The sequence below is a fragment of the Triplophysa rosa genome, linkage group LG15 (genome assembly GCF_024868665.1).
Source record: "Triplophysa rosa linkage group LG15, Trosa_1v2, whole genome shotgun sequence".
In the NCBI taxonomy this organism is placed as follows: domain Eukaryota; kingdom Metazoa; phylum Chordata; class Actinopteri; order Cypriniformes; family Nemacheilidae; genus Triplophysa; species Triplophysa rosa.
Window position 1 is genome coordinate 12,498,050 of NC_079904.1, and position 22,922 is coordinate 12,520,971.

General features: G+C 37.2%; 2 protein-coding genes across 5 annotated transcripts; one reads left to right on the forward strand and one right to left on the reverse strand.

The window, feature by feature from the left end:
* Positions 1-110: 110 nt before the first annotated feature.
* On the reverse strand, positions 111-18,117 carry LOC130565666 (cell surface A33 antigen-like). 4 transcript variants are annotated; one of them, XM_057352624.1, is made up of 9 exons: positions 18,001-18,117; positions 4,605-4,916; positions 4,078-4,389; positions 3,550-3,861; positions 3,022-3,333; positions 2,769-2,876; positions 2,496-2,551; positions 1,860-1,917; positions 111-1,497 (listed from the first exon to the last, which is right to left on the reverse strand). In XM_057352624.1, exons 1-8 carry the CDS (start codon positions 18,047-18,049, stop codon positions 1,891-1,893), a joined length of 1,488 nt encoding a protein of 495 aa, XP_057208607.1. In that variant the 5' UTR covers positions 18,050-18,117; the 3' UTR covers positions 111-1,497; positions 1,860-1,890. The 4 variants fall into 4 exon arrangements, with proteins under 4 accessions (XP_057208607.1, XP_057208608.1, XP_057208609.1 ...); XM_057352625.1 differs by lacking the exon at positions 18,001-18,117 and adding an exon at positions 10,717-11,763; XM_057352626.1 differs by lacking the exon at positions 18,001-18,117 and adding an exon at positions 9,316-9,983.
* A 138-nt stretch (positions 18,118-18,255) lies between these two features.
* si:dkey-15j16.3 (uncharacterized protein LOC556440 homolog) lies at positions 18,256-22,859 on the forward strand. Its single transcript, XM_057353017.1, has 7 exons — positions 18,256-18,373; positions 18,899-19,210; positions 19,427-19,738; positions 19,897-20,022; positions 20,754-20,831; positions 21,463-21,524; positions 21,617-22,859. The coding sequence occupies exons 1-7, from the start codon at positions 18,325-18,327 to the stop codon at positions 21,731-21,733; spliced, it is 1,056 nt and encodes a 351-aa protein (XP_057209000.1). The 5' UTR covers positions 18,256-18,324; the 3' UTR covers positions 21,734-22,859.
* Positions 22,860-22,922: the final 63 nt, after the last annotated feature.

Consider the following 22,922-nt stretch of genomic DNA (forward strand, 5'->3'; position numbering starts at 1 on the left):
GACGCAATTACGGTAATTCTGAAATGACGTAACGCAGTATTTTTTTAGAGATCTATTGCCCCTATTGGTATTCATAGGTACTACAGCAAGATTCACTTGACAAGGCCATATGATTTAATTTTCAACATTGTTCGTTAGATGAACCCCATAAAATGATTTAGTTGAAGTGCACCTTCAGACTGTAAGTACAGTAACAGTCTTAAAAATAAAAGGAATCTTTAAAAAAATATAGTTACTTTTTTATAGCCTATTATCATTAAACATGAAAGTATTGGTGAGACATTTAGCTCAGGCAAGTCACGGTGTTGTCCGAAATGATGCAAACCTTAACAAAGCTGAAAAAATGCGTGGATGAAAAACACTAAATTCAAGATTCAGAAAAGCTTTATTGGCATAGTAAAATAATCTTTACATTGCCACATCATAGAAACATTAGATACACATTTTCACACAAATACACATTAAAAAAGAAAGCATAGGCACAAATCTATTTAAACATATGAACAAAAAAGTTAAATAAAAGTCTTGGTAAAAAGTTACATCCTGTCATACAGAATCATTATGTGGGTGTTGTGCCGTGTTTTGTTTCGTCTATTGTCGGCAGAACATTGCACATCTTGCAGCTAGGGTTGAGATTATTACAGTAGGTTTTTTCCTAAAATGTTTCCTAAAGTTTTTGTCAATTATTTAGGAACTACTTTTAAAAAATACACAACCTGAAAAGACTTCACAAGTCTTCACAACTTCACACAATTACTTGTTTCATGTCATTGTATATATTTAAATGTAAAAGGTTTTTCCTCACATTATTGCTTTCCTAGGAATCATTTATTTTTCCTCACTATACTTTTAATAAAAGCGTCTGCTAAATGCCTAATTGTAAATGTAAATAAAACTTGTTTGCAGAAAGTAATATTTTCAATGAGCAGCAGATCAAATATTTATGAGGATACAGGTGAGTCAGCCTGTTGCACCTGTTGACCCACAAGTTATTGACATTTCTGCAGTGACATTGCCACAATCAAATACCAAAGATTTGCTTTTGGGGATTTAGGTAAATTCACAATTATGTAAATAAATGTAATTTAAAAAAATGTACATTTTTATTTACAAAAACTTTTAGGCATTGGAGAAAATTCTAGTTTTACTTCTACTGTCAATGTCAATGTATATTTATGATTGAGATTAAATATATAAAAAAACAATAGTACACAAAACTACACAATAGTACATAAAAGTTTGTTACAAAAAACTATAAGACAACAAACAACTTATATATATAATTTTTCATAATTTTTTAAAATCTTTATCAAATCTGCTATAAAAATATTATTTATAATGTAGATACTAATGTTTAAAATCAGAAAATTTTAAATCCATTTTTCATATTACATATGGCATATTCCTTGTGGTCTATCGGACTATTCTGAATGGCTGCTGGTGTAGATACTGGTTAAAATCAAATACACCAGAATATCTTGATCGAGAATGGTCATCCTAGAAAGAAAAATAACAGTTGTATACTTACACAAACTTTATACTCACTACACTACTGTAGTACTATGTCTAATTGTCAATAGGCGCATTATGCTTTAGGTGCTTTTCAAAAAAATGCTTTAATATGTTTATTCAATCTTGTGCTTTAATGTGCCAATATAATATAAAAATACGTGTTTAAAAATTCTTTAACAGTAATAGTTAATTAAGTGATTTTACTTTTTCATAGTAAAATCTCACCTAATTATTGTAGTCAATGTCAGTTAATGTTTGGAAAGCTATATTGATATTTCCTGCTTACATCCTAAAACAAACGATTTAATCAAACGTGTTAAAAATGTGATTTGAAATGTTGTTTTCACCTTATTCTCCTGTTCTCTTGTTAGATCTGGACTATCGCTGGTCAGTTTTGTTTTCCTCCTAAAATATAAAACATCTCAGCAAGTTGTGAATTACATCAACACAAACATCATTAAACATGTTGTGAGGATATATTAACACCACATGGAAGGAATCATTTGCTATAACCTTAACTATTAAGAGCAAGTATCAATAAAAACTAGTATTTAAGACTGACAGGTACTAATTCAAATACTGAAAGCCTTCTATATGCTTAACAGAATAACCCACTCTGTCCAGCTCGCTGTTCGAATAAGAGATTTCTCAATATACAGTACTGTGTCATCATAGTCTCAAGATCTCAGTGTCTTTTCAAACATTTGCTTTAATGAACCTTGATTATCCTGCATTTGATTATTCCTGTATATTTATGTGTACCGTACAGGTCTGGCTATGCTTTTAATGTGTAAAATGTGAAACCTGTTGAACAGCGATACACTAACCCCAAATGCTCGTTTGTTAGGATGGGATATTCCTTAGGATATAATTCTCTATTAATCAGGTTTCGGTGAGAGTTAGGTTCATAGGTGGAGGTTGCGTTAGAACATTAACACTGTTATTAGCCCTATTTAAAAATGTGTGTGTGTGTGTGTGTGTACCTCTGCATCTCCAGGAGTTGAAATATCAGAAAGCCCAGTTTTGACGCAAAAGACATCTGTGGGGAAACACATATAGAAATACCCTCGCATATAAATGAGTAATAAATGCACAACATATTCACAATTTTTACATGAAGGTTGTATGTAAATATGTATGTGAATATATAATTTTAGATTTAGCATTTTACATGAACTACCAAAACACAACCTGGCAGATGTTCATAAAATAACTCTTGAACATTTATCATTTTCGTAATCAAGCCTTAGACTTACACAGAGTTGTGTGGTGTGTTTGTTTTTCTTGCGGTTGAGTAGTTGTATGCTCTTGCTGTATGCTGCATGATGGTTGAGATGTTGATGTTTTATGGACATGTGGTTTCTCTGTTAGCAAACATACAACACTGTAAACAGCAGAATATGTTTTCCTGCAACTTTACCTCATTTTTTAACAGTTTGGATATTTTTAGAAACAAAATGAATGGTAATGATGAATAAATGAACAACAGCAACACAGAGAAGAATCTACCTTTAACATGAAGTCTGATGAAGGTATACTGGTCAGATGATGCAGAACATCGATAGTCTCCATCATCCTCTTTGGTCAGTGATGAGAGGAGTAGAGAGAGATTTCCTGGTGTGGTTTGTTTTAACAGTGTAACTCTGTTCTTGTACCTCTCAATGTGTTCAGATGGATAAATTTCTTCATGATTCCCCCCATACTTCCATTGTAGCTGGTGATGTTTAGCCAGTGGTTCAGTACAGGAGCAGGGCAGAACTACAGACTCTCCTGAATATGCAGTCACATCAAGTGTTGACCTCGGTCGAACCATATCACACCCTGACAATACAATTATACAAATTATGTTTATTTCTAAATCGAAACTAAATAAAACTGATTCATATTTACATCTTTAACAAATAGTGAATGTTTAAAAGTCACAGATTTTGTTATTCTGTAACTTCACCAAATTTTTTAACAGTTTGGATATTTTTAGAAACAAACTGAATGGTAATGATGAATAAATGAACAACAGCAACACAGAGAAGAATCTACCTTTAACATGAAGTCTGATGAAGGTGTACTGGTCAGATGACGCAGAACATTGATAGTCTCCATCATCCTCTTTGGTCAGTGATGAGACGAGTAGAGAGAGATTTCCTGGTGTGGTTTGTTTTAACAGTGTAACTCTGTTCTTGTACCTCTCAATGTGTTCAGATGGATAAATTTCTTCATGATTCTTCACATACTTCCATTGTAGCTGGTGAGGTTTAGCCAGTGGTTCAGTACAGGAGCAGGGCAGAACTACAGACTCTCCTGAATATCCAGTCACCTCAAGTGTTGACCTCGGTCGAACCATATCACACCCTGACAATACAATTATACAAATTATGTTTATTTCTAAATCGAAACTAAATAAAACGGATTCATATTTAAATCTTTAACAAATAGTGAATGTTTAAAGGTCACAGATTTTGTTATTCTGTAACTTCACCAAATTTTTTAACAGTTTGGATATTTTTAGAAACAAACTGAATGGTAATGATGAATAAATGAACAACAGCAACACAGAGAAGAATCTACCTTTAACATGAAGTCTGATGTAGATAGACTGGTCAGATGACGCAGAACATTGATAGTCTCCATCATCCTCTTTGGTCAGTGATGAGAGGAGTAGAGAGAGATTTCCTGGTGTGGTTTGTTTTAACAGTGTAACTCTGTTCTTGTACCTCTCAATGTGTTCAGATGGATAAATTTCTTCATGATTCTTCACATACTTCCATTGTAGCTGGTGAGGTTTAGCCAGTGGTTCAGTACAGGAGCAGGGCAGAACTACAGACTCTCCTGAATATGCAGTCACCTCAAGTGTTGGCTCCGGTCGAACCATATCACACCCTGACAATACAATTATACAAATTATGTTTATTTCTAAATCTAAACTAAATAAAACTGATTCATATTTACATCTTTAACAAATAGTGAATGTTTAAAGGTCACAGATTTTGTCATTCTGCAACTTTACCAATTTTTTAACAGTTTGGATATTTTTAGAAACAAAATGAATGGTAATGATGAATAAATGAACAACAGCAACACAGAGAAGAATCTACCTTTAACATGAAGTCTGATGTAGGTATACTGGTCAGATGACGCAGAACATCGATAGTCTCCATCATCCTCTTTGGTCAGTGATGAGACGAGTAGAGAGAGATTTCCTGGTGTGGTTTGATTTAACAGTGTAACTCTGTTCTTGTACCTCTTAATGTGTTCAGATGGATAAATTTCTTTATAATTCCTCACATACTTCCATTTCAGCTGGTGAGGTTTAGCCAGTGGTTCAGTACAGGAGCAGGGCAGAACTACAGACTCTCCTGAATATGCAGTCACCTCAAGTGTTGACCTCGGTCGAACCATATCACACCCTGACAATACAATTATACAAATTATGTTCATTTTAAAACCAAAACAACATAAAACATTAATATTTACACCTATAATAAATTAAGTCGTCAAATAGTATTTTAAAGGCGGCAGATTTCATGATATTGCCTAGTTTGGATTTAAATCAATCGTTGGAGTATGAGCTCAGATATTTAAGATATTAAGACATTAGGCTGAATATAATCAGGCAATCATTAGTCCACAGATTTACCTATGCCACATGTGGTTTCGCTGTTTCGCTGATAACAAATGGGTAGTTGACAAATAAATGTGTAAATGCCATAAGACACGTGCAGTATTTTTGTCAACTTCCCAAATATGGTAACGCATGCTTTATTTTGATAGTCCACTTTAGACATTATACTGACTATAAGTAACTTTGCATTCACGTGTCATTTGAATGTCATTAGAGTATTAGTAGACTATTGGTTAAGGTTATAGGTTTGGGTATGGGGGTAGGGTTAGCACGATTAAGTTGACATGTACTAGTAAAGTGTTAGCAGATATTAGAGAGACAGTATACAAATATTTTACTGAAAAAAAAAATCATTTTTCCTACTATAGTAGTCAATGATCCCCCAGAAATGTCAGTTGCTAACATTCTTCCAATTATGTTTCTTTGTGTTCAACAGAACAATAGGTTACTATCGTAACCCCGGTTCTCTGAAACATCGAGTGGAGAGATCCACCTATGGGAAGGGCATCCGTACCTGACCTCTGTAGAAGCATCCAATTGCACCAAGTCTGGCTAGACAGACAGGAGCGCGCGCCCTATGCCAGGTGAGGACCTGCCCCCTCACCTAATGTATAAAGGCTACTGCACGCGCTACCTTTCCTCAGTGAGCATATTCGCTTCTCGTGCAGCAAGCGGACAAACTTGGTGGATCTCTCCACTCGATGTTTCAGGGAACCGGGGTTACGATAGTAACCTACTGTTCGCTATCATCATCTCGTTACGAGATCCACCTATGGGAGAACTGGACAGCTCCCCGGTTGCCCAATACAACGAAGGTCTGCAAGCCAGAAGACGGTCAGCCGTGTGGGCGGTGCCAAACATGTCACAAAAAGCAACCCAGGTACATAGAGAGGGAGCTAGATAACAGCTTTACAGGTGACATGCGATAGCATGCACACATAAGTGATGCTGACAATGCACATAGGAAAAATGTGAGATGCCAAGCGAAAGCCGGTATGTGTAAGAAGTGAAATGCTTAGTGACGTAAGTGCGCTAAGCCTGACCCACCAAGCTATAAACGGGGTTAAAGAAGGCTATGTACCCACCCCTAAAACAGAATGAGCTACCGGGGTCCTGGTAACATCCAGCCGGTAGTATCTGACAAACGAATGAGGAGAAGTCCAACTAGCTGCGGCACAGATGTCCTGTAGCGAAACTCCCCTGAACAGAGCCCACGAAGCAGCCATACCTCTGGTAGAGTGAGCTCTGAGGCCCCCTGGGGGCTGCACTCCCATGGATTCATATGCCATAGAAATTGCTTCCACAAGCCAATGAGAGAGGCGTTGTTTGGAAATGGGATTCCCTGTGTGAGGGGGAGCCCAGGAAATGAAGAGCTGATTGCTCTTTCTAAAAGCCTTAGTCCTGTCCACATACGCCCACAGGGCATGCACAGGACACAAAGCATGTAACCTCTCATCCTCTGCAGAGGAAAAAGGAGGTGGGTGAAAGGCGGACAGCTCTATCACCTCACACGTCACTGCTGGGAAGCAATTAGGCATAAAGGCCGGGTTAGGCCTGAGAAAAACTCTATTTCCACCAAAATAAATTTTTGTGCACGAAGGATGAACAGAGAATGCATGGAAAACACTGACTCGTTTGGCAGAGGTCAGAGCCAGAAGCAATGCTGTTTTGAAAGACAGATGTTTCAGCGAAACGTCTCCCAAAGGTTCAAAGGGCCGCCGAGACAGAGCCTCCAGCACCATGGAGAGGTCCCACTCTGGCACAGTTTTAGCAGGAAGAAAGCGCCGTGCGCCCTTCATAAACCTGCGAAGGAGAGGGTGTTGCCCTACAAATGTGCCATCAAACCCGACATGGCACACAGCTATAGCTGCTAAATAGACCTTAATAGTGGAAAAGGATCTTCCTTTATCTATTAAGTCCTGCAAAAAGCACAAAATATCAGTGTGGCAGAAGGGGCGTGGTTTAGCGAAGTCTGCAGCGGGAGAGAGAGTGAGGAGACGAGCGGGGATTGAGTGTGGCAGACGAAAATCACGAACACCTGTGTCTCATTCCAGCAAGTGGCGTGGGGAGGCATAAAAGCCACTGAGGCAGAGCCGATCGAGGAGAGAGATCGGGACTACTGCTGGTAGACGTGGCCGAGGAGAATGGGCGAGAACCCGGAAGTGAGACGGAAAAGGACTGAGCTGACTAGCTTGAAAAGGACAGTTAAGATTAGCGCGAGAAGCGCCAGTGTGATTTTGTGTTAAAGAAATAAAAGGCTTCTTGCCAGCAGTAGTTATCCCTGATTCCAGCCTCTTCCTTCCTACTCTGTGTTATTCTTGTTACAATCAGCAACAGAGCACTGATACGAAATCAACCTGCGCCCATCACACCACTCCTCAAACACGCGCCACTTACAGTCATACAAATACCGAGTAGAAGCGGCTCTAGCGTTCTGAATAGTGGCGATAACATGAGCAGGAAGCCCAAATGTGTTTAAGTTTGCCCTCTCATGGGCCAGGCCCAGAGAGCCACCCTGTCCGGGTGGGGGTGGTAGATTTCCCCGTTCGCCTGGGACAGGAGGTCCGTGCGTAATGGGAGGGGCCATGGCTGAGCATACAACAGAGGAGAAATCTCTGCCATCCATGGTGCTTTGGGCCACCTGGGTGCTATCAGGAGTAGAGACAAGTTCTGATCGCTCACCCTGGCCAGGGTAGGCAGTATCAGGCAGAGAGGAGGGAACGCATAGAGCAGCACTCGTGGCCACGGGTGGGCCAGCGCATCCACGCCGAGGGGTGCGTCCTCGTCCCGTAGCGAGAAGAACATAGGACAATGGGTGTTTTCATGCGAGGCGAAGAGATCTGCGGCAGCAGGGGCGTAGCTACATGGTGGCCATGGCTACCGCTGAATGATGGATGGCCACCTATCTGGCCACCTCTGTTGTGCGAAGCAGTTTTAAGAATGTGTGTCGGAGTTTATCATTTAAATCTGCTGCGCAGATCATTTAGCGTATGCACTGAAAGTAACACGAGAACATTACTCTCGCGTTAATATGATGTCATACGCTGACGCACTGACGCAAACAGTCTGAGCACAATAGCTGAACAGCTGCTAACCGCTTCGTGACAGTTTACTGTCTGTGCACCATGGAAGTTCATTGCGAGCAGAAGGATCAGGGGCCCGTTCTTCGTACATCGCTTACTACATCCAAGATCAAATGAAATATCCGAGATGACCTAATCCCGCTAATCATGATCTGGATAATTCAGTTCTTCGAACGCACCTCTTGTGTATGATTAGTATATCTGGATTTAATTGGAAAGGCAGCATATATCGATAGAAGAACCAGTGATCAGCAACGCTGCTATTGGCTGGTTGTTACGTCAAAAGATGCAGTTACGTCCATAGTTTTTTTACCGCTGCTTAAAGATTATGACAAATTTTAAAACCTTATTAAAATGTCAGGAACACTTCAAACGATGCACAGACAGATTATTTTAAGAGATAGGCCTATGTATTACATTTTGAAGCAGTTGTAAACTGAAGTTGTATGTTTTGATAAACTAACTTTAAGTTATTTTTTTATAAATTATCTTTTTTAATGGTTAATTGCAATGAGATGGTGTTTTCCTCCCACAAAATAAAGTGTTTTATACCCATTAGTGTTCACTGCATGGGATACTGAGGAAAGTGTCTGAAAGACTGTCCGTTGCAATAACATTTCTTAAATTGGATTAACTCAGTAGAAGTTGCAGGAGTTCACATTATCTGAACGGCTTTTACATCTGCTGAGTCTGCATAGAAAAGTGGTATAGATAGTGGAAAATATGGTTTTGTTGTGCTATTTTATTGCTTTTAATGTATTGTGAATTATTTATTTCACTCCACAAAAGGCACAAGGCATCCATGTATAAACTTTTAAAATTCTTTAACGGTTGGATATATGCAAATTCAAAAGCCAAAACTTCAAAACACTGACCTTGACAATATAAAGAACACAAACCTTAAACTGGAGATTTAATTTTAAAAAGATTGGAGATTAAGTAACTATTTCTATATTGTTTACTGACCTAACATCTCTTATTGCAGGTAAAAGATGACACTGATACCTGCCTATTATCCATGGAGATTAAAAGTAAAATGCATGTGGGCATAATGCATGTTTGTGTTGCTTTTTATATAAGAATAATAAAAAAATTGTATACCAAAAGTGATATCTCATGAAGCTCAGTCTGTAGTGGTTTAGAGATCATCATCAGGCTGTACCTCCCTCACAGGTCTCTGTTTTCTGATGATGTGTGTAGTGTAGCACATGACACAGTACAGGCCCTGTCAGGCACTTTTGATAAACTGAAATCCTTCATTCCTATCAGTTGCCCAAAGGTCATTTCATGATCCTGTCCTGGTTAGGGCTGCAGTGTAACAGGTTTGGGTCAGGGTCAGGGAATGGTGTCTTCAAACAGTCCCATCATAAATGTGACTGAAGATTGTTGACTCATGCAGATTCAGGTCATTTTGCTTCAGTGCTGGTGATACTGTAGGTGCACATTAGGTCACACACCATCTAAGAGATTAATCAGTCAGCTTCCTTATTGATTCAATTACTTTTTGCTTAATACTATTACTAATATTAAAATGAATATTACTTGCAAATATCATTATTTATTTTCAGAAAATAACATGCAATCTATGACATCAATCAAGACACATAATGCTCATTGACATGATCATGACTGCAGAATCTTTAGTTCCCTTATATCATATTAATTTAGCTGGGGTCTTAAGACACTGAAATGCCACAAATTTGCAAATGGCAAAACAGACTGCATTTTTTTATAAATCACCCATATCATATGCACTTGATTTACAAGAAAAAAACAATATTTTATTTATTCATTCATTTATTTCGGTCCTCATCGAAGACTTTTCACAGTAAATGAGAAACAAAAATTGTTCTAAATATATTATATTATATTACAATAAATAATGTTCTAAAAGCAAAACATTGCGTTAATTACATGCTAAATTCGCAAAGCTCTTTCTATTAATCATGTACCTTGTACAACAAGTTGCTTTTGTATGAATGAAGCTGATTGACTGCGTCATGACCGCGATCTAATACTGTTTACATGAAATAAGCCTGCTCCTGAGCAGGTTTAAGCTAACGGACCTGTTGCTAAGACAACAAGTTTAGGATGAGCGTCGAAGAACCGAACAATCCAAGATCATGCGAAATCGTCAACAATCAAATCCAGCTAACTGAGTTAGCGAGGTACGAAGACCGGGCCCCTGGTCAGTAAAATCAGTCTTGTTTAACTGGATTTCATTCAATAATTACATTTTCGCGAAAGTTTAAGTTGGGGTACTGCAATGTTTATTTTCTATAAAAAATGCTAACTTACTGCAAATGATAGCTAGCAAATTATTTTAAAATAATGTTAGCACATGAAAGCTTTGCAACTAAATAGTTTACTTTACATTCTTTGTTTATGTTTTTGACCAGCAAACTATGTGTAATGAAGAATTGGTGTAAATTACAGTAGAAGTTAAAGAATTTCTGACTGTAAGGATTTTTTGGTCACCCTAATAAAATCACTGGGTCTTACCTGGCCACCTCTAAAAAAAGTTCTGGCTACGACCCTGTGAGGCAGCCTGGCCGAATCTCTGCCACAGAAGGCCCACTACCTGAGGGTGGAGACGCCAATCTCCATAGAGTGGATTCCCCCTCGATAGAAGGTCCGCTCCCCTGTTCAGAACGCCCGGAACATGGGTGGCTCGTACGGACAGAAAATGTTGCCTGCTCCATACCAACAGCTTGTGAGCCAGAGCATGGAGCTTGGAGGAATGCATGCCCCCCTGGTGATTTATATATGCTACTGCAGTGGTGTTGTCGCAGCGTATCAGCACATGATGTCCCTGGAGGCGGGGCAAAAAATGCCTCAGAGCCTTCCAAACAGAGAGGAGCTCCAAATAGTTTATATGGGCTAAGTGAAGAGTGTTTGGCCACACACCGTTCACTTTTCTGCCCTCTTGTGTGGCTCCCCATCCTGTTAAGGACACATCCGTCGTAACCACTTTCCGCAACATGATCGCTCCTAGAGGCGTTCCATGAACGTAAAACTCCGTCTTCCTCCAGTGGCGCAGCGCTGTTAAGCACGAGCGCGTCACTGTAACGGTGTGACAGAGATCGTGCAAGGGGCTGAGGTGGAGAGATAGGACCCACTTCATATAAGCCCTCATTCTCAGAATGCCCAGAGGCAAAACTTGAATTGCCGATGCCAAGACCCTGTAATCGGAGACATGCGCGATACTGCACCCGCGCTCGTTCCTTGAATTGTGAGAGAATTCATGAATGAGAGGATGCGCTCCCGCGATAAGCGGGCATGCATTGACACTGAATTCAGCTCCAGACCCAGAAACACGGTGATCTGGCTCGGAGAGAAGTTGCTCTTGCTCTCGCTCACCCTGAAGCCGAGAGATGTGATGTGAGCGATCACACGGCGTGTGTCTTCCATCACTTTATCCTCGGAATCGGCTATGATCAGCCAATCGTTATATATGTGAGGATTCTTAGGCCCGCTATTCTGAGCGGCACCAGCCCAAGTGGACAAGCTGTACCTAATAACACAGACTGAGAAACATGATTTTCCTGTCTACTCCATACATCCGCAATCTACAGTCTCTGATAAATGTATCCTATTGTTAACAGCTAAAAACTAAAGTGTATTAATATTTTTGTTGTGTGTCTTAAAAGATGACATCATAAATTAAGTGCAATGCTAAAACAAAAAACAAAAAACATTTTGAGCAATATAACATTTTCATTTATTTTTACTTAACAATCATTTAAGTAATAAATTAAACCAATTTTTCATAGTACATACATGTGCTATACACTACACATCATAAACTAACATTACAAAATCAAACAAAAGCTTTTGCACAGAAGGCACACAATAATAATCAAAAATTAAACCTAACTAAATTAGATTAAACGGTAACCTAAAATAAAAAAAATTCTTAAAACATGCAATTAATCCTGAGGTATGTTTTATCCAGACGCTCATTAAGTAAAATGTCCTTATCACCCTTAAATTCAAAGCGAAACCTGAAAGGCTCTTTGGCCAGCAGAGTCATTCGTTTCTGCCTGTGAAAGCTGCAGAAGGGCTTTTTCTGGTCTTCCTCATTCAGCGTCAGATAATCCAACAACAATCGAAGACAACTTTTTACCGTGTAACGTACCCTTTCTCCGCCGTGACATTCCTTTACGTCTCACTCACTCACTCTCACTACTTTCGCCTACTTCTGATCTGAGACTGTGACTCCGCCCACTTCCGCCATGAGACTGCCGCCATGGCGCTGCTGCCATAGCGCTGCTGTGACGTACGGTTCTGCTGTTCTGCAATCGGTCACTGTTGGCATGGTGATGGTTTACCCGATTTCCCAGAAGATGTCGGATGGCGGCAGATTCGACAAATATGATGAGTTCTGGTTAAAAACGTTGATCACGATATTTAATAAAATTCTATTATCGAATTATCGAAAAGATCTGTTTTCTTGATTTGTATTTCCGTTTATTGTACGCAGTTCAAAGAAAGTTTACTATGTTTTTTTCCCTGGCGGACGGCATAAGCCACGCCCACGTTAAAATGGGCCATTAGTTTCAATGAGAGGTGTTTATTAAACTCGTCTGCGAATTAAAGTAGAACGGTATTTTCTTTGCAACACTATCGTAAAATAGGCAAATATGCGTCTATAGTGCATGACATGTGTCCCAATCGCATATCACAAACCATTGTGGCATAGTTTCGTTTAAATTTTCCAGAAGCTAAGGCAAACATAGATTGAAACATGCTTTTCAAACGGGGGTTCCTTCTTTTAACTAATTCCTTCTGTTTTAGCTAAATAAATCCATGTATTATATCCATGTATATAAGACTTAACTTAATCTCTTTGTAGTGCATTGCTGTTTTTAATCGAGTACATTTTTACTGTTCATTTCAGATCTAGTAAGCATACCGATAAGATGCAGTTGATTTGTACTGAAGTGGCTTTTCACTCTTCTTATTATCTGTGTTTGTCTTGCTTGTATTAATAGACCTGTCTGAGTGTATGTCCCCATATGCTGTGCCCTGTACATAAAGCAGCTATGGCTATATGGTTAAAACGGTAACTCTGCTGTATTTACTAGCTACTATGTGTAACTCTTATGAGAAGTTTATAATATTCTGACTTTATTCTGTTCTGTATGTGTGAATTATTTCATTATCTTGTTTTTGTTACAGGTGAATGAGGCGAATGCTTTAGCTGGGTCCTGGTGAAATGTAACCATGGCGAGGACATATGTTTGTTATTTGTAATGGTTTGTTTGATAACTTACCTTATGTTTATAACAGCTCTAGATTTCTTACAAACTTTGCTATTATACAAATTATTTTTATAAAATTCTGTCATCATTTACTCACCCTCTTGTCAATTCAAACCCGCATGGCTTTCTTTCTACCGCAGAACACAAATTAAGATATTTTGAAGAATGTTGGTAACTGGCACCCATTCACTTGCATTGGTTTTGTTTCCATACAATAGAAGTGAATGGGTGCCACCCCTGTTCAGTTACCAACTTTCTTCAAAATATCTTCTTTTGTGTTCTGCAGAAGAAAGAAAGTCACACAAGTTTAAAATGACAAGAGGATGAGTAAATAAATAATGACATATTTTTAGTTTTTGGGTTAACTTAACTATCATGTTAAAGTATTAGTTTCTTTGTAATAGTTTCAAAGTATTAGAAATCATTGTATCTATAATTTAAGCCACTGCATTCATTGTATCTGTGACATCTGTCATTGGACGTATGGGAATACTTTGTCTTCAGTAATCTCACTGGTGCTCTTCAGGCTATGAGAAATATTGCTGGTGGGGGATTTATTTTATGGTTATGGCATATTTACAATTCAATGTTTTATTCAAGGTACTTTAAAATAGCATGTAATATAGTAATATATAATTTTAAATTTAAATGACCATGAGACTTGCATTCACACATTTGACTAAAGACTATGATGGCCATATAGCCATTAAGTACTTACTGAAAAACTGTAATAGTGTACTATATGAGATCAAAAGCTCTAAATGTACTGTGCAGTACCTTTTTCATGATTGTTAAGGTTTCCAACACAAATAAAATATTCTTTCTGCAAATATTCTTTCTGTTTTGCTTGTTCTTATATTGTCTTACTAAAGTTTTGTGTGACTCACAAGATTTTCTTATATCCTGTTATTTATCTGTAGCTCTCGTGGGATTTTTTAAAATATTTTTTTCAGCTGTCCTCTTTATGTATGCCCTGTAAAGCCATCAACTACTTAATGACTGGCATTAACATAACCATGATACATTCTTACAGATATATCTTTATGACATTCTGCATATATAGTACAAATAAAGTTATTTCATAACTTTTGGCATCTTATTTGGTAACTTGCCTCTTTCCCAAAACATCTAGAATATGGGAAGCTTTGTAGCCATTCATGTTATGCAGCTTGTATACATTTACACATTTACATTTATGCATTTGGAAGACATTTTTATCTAAAGTGTCTTACGTTGCATTATATTTTACATTTGTTTCTGACTATGTGCAATCCCCTGGGATCGAACATTGCTAGTGCCATGCTCTTACCACTGAGCCACAGGTAAGCTAGTGCCACTTTCAGATGCTTATAGTATCAGATCATAGTATAGACCCACTGACCAATGGGTGAGTGCAAAATTATACAATATAAACACAGTATCATTTCTCCAGTATATGTCCTAACTGCATTGTTTGTACTTTTCAGATTGAATGCTCGAAAGGAATGTGGTACCATTGGGACTTTGTGGACAGACCTTCTTCAGCTGGCACATACAGATGCCCAGCATGCTGTTAAAATGGTTAAATATATTTAGGTAATTGTTAATGTGTTTTCATTTGTTTGGCGTTTCTGTAAAAATTATTTCGATTTTTGGTTGGGAGACCTACGGAAGAGTATTAGGGCCAAGCAATAAAAAAAATATTAAAACCATGTCGAGATTAAAGTCATTATAAATCGAAATTAAACCTGCAGTTTTTCGAGAACAAAAGTCGAAATAAAATGTCGAGAATAAACTTAATAAATTTCGAGAATAAAGTCGTTGTGTTTCGAGAAAAACTCGTTAAATTTCGAGAAAAAAGTCGAAATAAAATGTAAAGAATAAACTCATACTTTGAGAATAAAGTCGTTTTTCGAGAAAAAACGTGTGAAATCTTTGGAAAAAACAGGCCCATTCTCGTGTTCCCATTGTGTAGATTAAAGTTAGTAATTACGGATGTGATTTTTAAACTAAGCTTTTAATTAATATCGTCTCCGAGAAGGAGCCTTAAAACTTAAATAAAAGAATCCGCGAGCTTTGGCTGCAGCGCAAATGGTGTGTTCGACTTCATGCTGTGCTGCGCAGACAGATCGGCGTATGGCATCATACCCGAGAGTGATTGGTTGTTTGATGTCATTGGCCGATTGGTCTGCGCAGCACAGCATGAAGTCGAACACACCTACAATATTTTGTTTCCGTTACAACGAAAGTGGGCGTGGTTTCCGGCCAGACATTGAAACTCGTTTAAAAACTTTTTTACAGTGGATGGGAAAGGGTGTTGTATCGCTCCCGCATCATATTAAGCTGCATTTATAACAAAGAATGGCAAAAATAATAAATAAAGTAGCAAAAACCTGAGAAACAAAATGCGTAGCATAATGCAATGTAAATCTCTTAGATAAAAAGCATCTGTCAAATGCGTAAATGTCCTTGGTCCAGATTAATATTTACACCTTTAATAAACAGCGGATATCGAAAGCAGAACAGATTTTATGATACTGTAAAAAATGTAATTACACAGAATTTTACAGTTTTTTTATAATTAAATTACAAATGTAAAAAAAGGAATTACAGAAATGGACTGCAAAAATATACAAGATGGGTGTAACATGGAAAACATGTGACTTTACGTGAGAAACTGTTTTCACTTTATTTTACTGGCAAACCAGCTGCGGAAAATTACTGTTTTTTTTATACGTAAAAATTACAGTCAAATTACAAAAAAGACTGCAAATTTACAAGAAAAACATGTAATCTTAAATTAGAAAACTGTTAGCTCACAGTATTTTTCTGGTGCCCCAGCTCCCGGAATATTAACGTAATATTAAATATTAATATCCTGGAATTCATAATATTTATTTAATAAATAAATTTTAAAATATTTAGTATGGGATTTTTTTCACAGAGTTTGGGTTCAAACAGACAATCATTGAAGTATGAACCCAGGTACTTAAGATATTTAGACAAACATAATTCAAACAGACAATCATTGGTCCACAAATATACCTACTGTGCCACACTACATGGAGATGTGGTTTCTCTGTTCAAATTAAAATTATTAAGAGCAAATATGGTTACACTTTATTTTGATAAATAAAGTCAACATGGGGGTAGGGTTAGAAGAATAGGTTGACATGTTGTCATGGCCCTGCCTTCTTGTTCATGATTTTCTAGTCTTGTGGCAGTATCGTGACAGAGCCCTTATGTTTTGTGTGAGAAAGTCATGGTTTGTTTATCATTGACATTTCATGTGCTTTCTCGTGTCTCCTCATTGGCCCCGTCCCTCTCGTTTCCCGTATTGCTTCCCTGCCATGTCTTATATTCCTCACCTGCCCCTCGTAATCTTCCTTTGTTTGTCTCCCTTTAAAATGCCCTCATGTTTCATTGTCCTGTGCTCGTTCGTTGTGCTTGTGTACCTGTTCTTGTCTTGACAGTCCTGCGCTTTATTCTTGCCTAGCAAAGAAGACCTGGTCTTGTCTGGATTGTACCTTGATGCCTTGTTCCCAAGTCCTGTGTAAATTTAGTTATCCTGTCTTTGTTGTTTTTTTTCCCCCTTGCGGGAAGTCTTTGTTTTGCATTTTTGTACAATTAGTCCAGTCTGTTTTGGCACCCCATTGTGGGTTTTTGTTTTGTTTTATTATTAAAATCTCTTTTGTTTAACCCCTTCACCACCGTCTGCCTGCATTTGGGTTCTTCCCCTTCCACGTCGGTGATGCATGTAGTTGCAAAGTTAGAATAAGAGAATACGTTGACATGTAGTGGTAAAGTTTTTTGAGGGACTATCATAGTAAAATGTTAGCAGACATTAAAATCGGTCTACTAGTATTTTATTGACTGGTTGTTGATAAGAAGTTGCAAAGTTACATATACTTTGTAAAATATCTAAAGTGGACTAGATCATATGTCATCATTTAAGCATTTTGAATTGACATTAGTACATTGTAATTATTCCTCGGATGCAATCAACTATATTGTTTACCCAAATGGCCCGTATAAATAATCTCTTAGGTGAGCATCATAGATCAAAGTACTACAGGCTCTCCTTATGGGAGGTCCTATGTCATAATCGAGGTACATTCTTATTTGTTCACATCAAGATAGTATTGTGGATTAAAATCCAGAGGGTTCAGACATTTATGGCTAGTTTTATTAAAGCTGCGCTGAAACAATGCAACATCGTAAAAAGCACTATATAAATCAAACTGAATTGAATTGAGGGTTAAAAGAATGTAGAAGGTTGAACATTGCTATAAAGAAGAACCGTGCTACACTACCACCTCCAATAAACTCTTCTAAACACCCAAATGACTGCTCAGTCAAATTCAGGAAAATCTAACATGGTTTACAAAAAATCTTTCTGGTGTTTTACAAAACATGTAATTCATCTGTTTAATCAAAGGTCATTTAATTTGTATTTATCCATGATTATTCAACCTTCATAAAAGAGATATGATGAGAATATACTAACTGTAATCACACTATAATTCCTCAAAAAAAGCCTTACCTGTACTGAAGCGAAGAATAAACAGTGAAATTAATAAACAGACATTCATTGTTTTATTAATTCTCACTCAGTAATGTCTCAGCTCTCAGAAAAATGCAGCGGTAAGCTCGCGTGTTAGTGCCCTATGGGGAAATAATGATCTCATTTTGTGGTTGTAAGTCTTTAGAAGCATCCTGTTAAATGTCTTGCGTAATGCTGGTTTCTAAATTTGTAAAAAGGAAGGTTTTTTTCTCAAATGAACAGTTTACAGGAATCACAAAATGAAGTTGCCGCCCTGCATTACTCTCAGAGTTTGGACATGAGTGAGGATTAATAAAAGAAGCCATGATGGACTGTTTATATATTTTTCTCTTTATGCTCCACTTCAGTGCTGGTGAGCTCAAAATTTAACCAAAATCTTTTTGTTAGGAAGAATTAGATTAGATTAGATTAGACAGATCAATAATCAATGATTCAACATGAGTCTTATATATTATGTTTATAGTTTAACCAACAAGCATTATTGGATACTGTCAAAAACTGCTTTTAGAAATGTACTTTATACGATTTTACATTCAAAAATGTAAGTCGTCATGTGCAAGCACTCAAAAGTCATATGTTCATTGCGCACAATCGTATTACCTTTGGTCGACTCCTGTAGTTCTGCTTTTGTATGAAGGTCCATCCAGACCTGAATTTTTCCTATGCTAGTGAAATACTGCTCATTTTGTACAATTCTCGACAAATTAAGCTCAGATCTTTAAACCATGTTGAAAAAAGACATGTTTACTTGCTTATTAAAAACATCCCCTGCGGCGTGAACAACAAAACTGTTCACTATAGGTATTTATTGTGCTTTATTGCTTGTAAATGTATTAAAGCTGTACATAATAATCAATTTGTATAATTGTATTGTCAGGGTGTGATATGGTTCGACCGGGGTCAACACTTGAGGTGACTGCATATTCAGGAGAGTCTGTAGTTCTGCCCTGCTCCTGTACTGAACCACTGGCTAAACCTCACCAGCTACAATGGACGTATGTGAAGAATCATGAAGAAATTTATCCATCTGAACACACTGAGAGGTACAAGAACAGAGTTACACTGTTAAAACAAACCACACCAGGAAATCTCTCTCTACTCCTCTCATCACTGACCAGAGAGGATGATGGATACTATCAATGTTCTGCGTCATCTGACCAGTATACCTACATCAGACTTCATGTTAAAGGTAGATTCTTCTCTGTGTTGCTGTTGTTCATTTATTCATCATTACCATTCAGTTTGTTTCTAAAAATATTCAAACTGTTAAAACATTTGGTAAAGTTGCAGGAAAACAAAATCTGTGACCTTTAAACATTCACTATTTGTTAAAGATGTAAATATGAATCAGTTTTATTTAGTTTTGATTTAGAAATAAACATAATTTGTATAATTGTATTGTCAGGGTGTGATATGGTTCGACCGAGGTCAACACTTGATGTGACTGGATATTCAGGAGAGTCTGTAGTTCTGCCCTGCTCCTGTACTGAACCACTGGCTAAACCTCACCAGCTACAATGGACGTATGTGGAGAATCATGAAGAAATTTATCCATCTGAACACATTGAGAGGTACAAGAACAGAGTTACACTGTTAAAACAAACCACACCAGGAAATCTCTCTCTACTCGTCTCATCACTGACCAGAGAGGATGATGGAGACTATCGATGTTCTGCATCATCTGACCAGTATACCTTCATCAGACTTCATGTTAAAGGTAGATTCTCGCTGTTGTTCATTTATTCATCATTACCATTCATTTTGTTTCTAAAACTATCCAAACTGTCAGAAAATGAGGTGAAGTTGCAGGATGACATATGCTCTGCTGTGTTTACATTGTTGTATATTTGCTAACAATGATTTTACTCTAAACAGAAAGGCCACATGTCCATACAATCTATACATCAACATCCAAACCTTTAACAACCAGCAAACAAACCAGTGAACTTAACCAACAGCCAAAAGACCCATTAACACATCAACAACACAACATGCCTCAGTGTAAGTCCCTAACTTCTTTGCTTTACAAGAATAATAAATATTAAAATGCCTTTTTCCCAATCTCTGTGAAATGTTTGTATTTCGATAGATGACATAAAATGTTACACTTCATCTAAAATGCTTTTAAAGTGTTTTATTATGCATGCCACTATAGGCTATATGCATGCGTGACTTCCGCATTGCACAGGAAGAACCAACCGCAGTTTCCAGTTGGGAGACTTAGAGCACAGAGAAATGGAAAAATGAGAATACATTTAGCAGATGCTGTACATCGCGGCACACAGCAGTGGTATATACAGTAGAAGTGCTGTTCTACCGTATTTTAATTTATACTTTCATAAGTTACCATTTCACTATAACATTCAAATACGGTAGAATGCCACTTCTATACCGCTGCTGTGTGCCGCAATGTACAGCATCTGCTAAATTTAACTATTTCTGTCTGCTTTAAGTCTCCCAACCGGAAACTGCCTAGGGTTCTTCCTGTGAAACGCGGAAGTCACACGTGCATAGAGCTCATTATGAGCTTATCTCAAATGTTTGAATATTTCTATATTAGCTACATTTGGCCTATACAGGCTTTTCAAAATGAACTAGTAAAAGCAAATTGATTAAATACATAACCAAAAAAGTGAAACAGTGAAAATTCACGTCGCCTAAACACTCGTTCTATGTTAATGTTATGAATATAGTGTGTCTCAGGATATTTCTGTATGTTTGTTTCTTTACAGATGTTGTTATTTTAATGGTAGTGTTTGCCTCAGTGCTGTTACTGGCATTACTAGCCTTTATCTACTGGAGATGGAAAGGTAGGCATACACATGCACAAACACATACAGAAAAACTCTCATAGCCTACTGTGATTGGGCTATCCTACGGTGGCCGACAGGGATCATGCAAATAGAAAAGCAGCAGCAAATCAAGACAACATCTTTATCAGTTTGACAACACAAGCACTATAAATACAAACAACACAATCAAATCTTTTCTTCCTTTGCAGCACATTAACTTTCTCAGACACCGTACTAAGTTGAATTTTACAATGGATAACAAAAGCTACTTACATTTATGCTCCGTGATACACCTTGGATTTAGGATATTTCCCACCTTAACCCGGAAATCATTTCTGGAACTGCCCTGTTTTAAGGCCAATAAATACTTGTAATGTTTTAATGCTAAATCGTTAGTGACATTGTTTTAATGTTATAAATACTTATAATGTGACTAAATCTAGACATGGGAAATATCATAAATCCAATGCGTCCATCTTTCGGTTTTGAATTAGTGCAATTCTATTAACATTTTAGACATTACTAATATTTGAAGATAAAAGTTTCCTTCCATAGTGTTGGTCCACCCTGCAGCTAATGTCAAAAACCAGCTTGTTTATCGTTGTTCATATTCATGTCATTTAACTTGCTGAAATATTTTATGTCGTAGGAGGTAAAAATGTGAAAGTGACCCGTGATGAGCCAGAGCTAGTGAGAGAACTGAAGAATGAGGTAAGACCAAATCTGTACTATAATTATTATATTGATTATCCATAACTCACCTGTTTAAATGTGTTTACAAACTGCTCTTTCTCTCTCTTTAGGATGAAGTTACCTATTCTGCTGTAGTCCATGTTAAAAGATCATCCACACCTGCTTCCACACAGAATGACATAGTAGATGACACAGAGTATGCTAGTGTAAATGTAAAACGAACTTAAAACAATTTGACTAAACATTTGAGTTCATCATTCCAATGTTATATTTAGATCCTCATTGCAGTTTTAGAAACCACGTGTCCAAAAAGCTTGATTTAAAATGTAACTATATAATCAAACTATATAATATAAATTTGACTATGCATGTAGTTTTACCTGTGTACCTTTAGTTACTGTATATAGTTTTGTGCAACCGTTCTAGTTGCTGTTCAGCAAGAAAACAAGTTTACCAATTTGCTCAAGTGTAAATAATCAATTTAAATTCAAATTTAAATTCTCAATTCACTCAATATACAGCCAAATTAAGAGACCATTTCAAAGCACCATTTCAGTTTCTTTTATGTACTGGTATGTGTTTAGGTACAATGGTCATTTTTGTTTCATTCAGTGAACTGCTAACAATATTTCTCCCAGATTTCAAATAAAAATGTTTATATTTGCATTTATTTTCCGAAAATAAAAACTGGAGAAACAGGTTAAAATAACAGAAAAAAGCTCTGTATTTTTTCAGACTTCAATTACTGCAAAGAAAACAAGTTCATATTCACTTTTAAGCAATACAACAGTAATACTTATCTTTAGGAAAAGTTAAACAATTATTTTTACGTGACAACCTTGATTTTTTTCACAGTTTTCATGTCTTGTCATGCTATCCGTCTTTCACATTGCTGTTGGATTATATTTCACTCCTGACTTTTGATTTGATTGAAAAGCTCCAAACACTGGACTGGAATGACCACAATACATTGAGAAATGCTGACTAAATGAAAGTTTGGAACGCTCTCTTATTTCCCCCATTGTAATAATGTATATAAAAGAACTATTTACCCTGTTTGATATGTTCAAACAATGCAATATTACTATATGTGTAACCATGTCTATGCACTGTAAAAATGCATCAAGGATAAATCTAGAAGAGCTATTGAAATCTAGTTACTGTATACAGACAAGTTTTTCAGACTGTTTCACATAGCATTGTAGCATTATGAAGCTAAAAGCGTAAATTTGGAAGGAGTCCGATCATTCAATCCAATCAATCATCTCAATCTTATAAGCAGCAGCCTACTATAATGCTATTGGATTTTACAGCATCCCTTTCTGATTGACCTGTTTTTTTTCCCATATTTTGCCATCAGGGCAGGTTGTTAGCTCAGAGGTTGGGCTAAGTCATGGAACAAGCCAAATTCGTGTA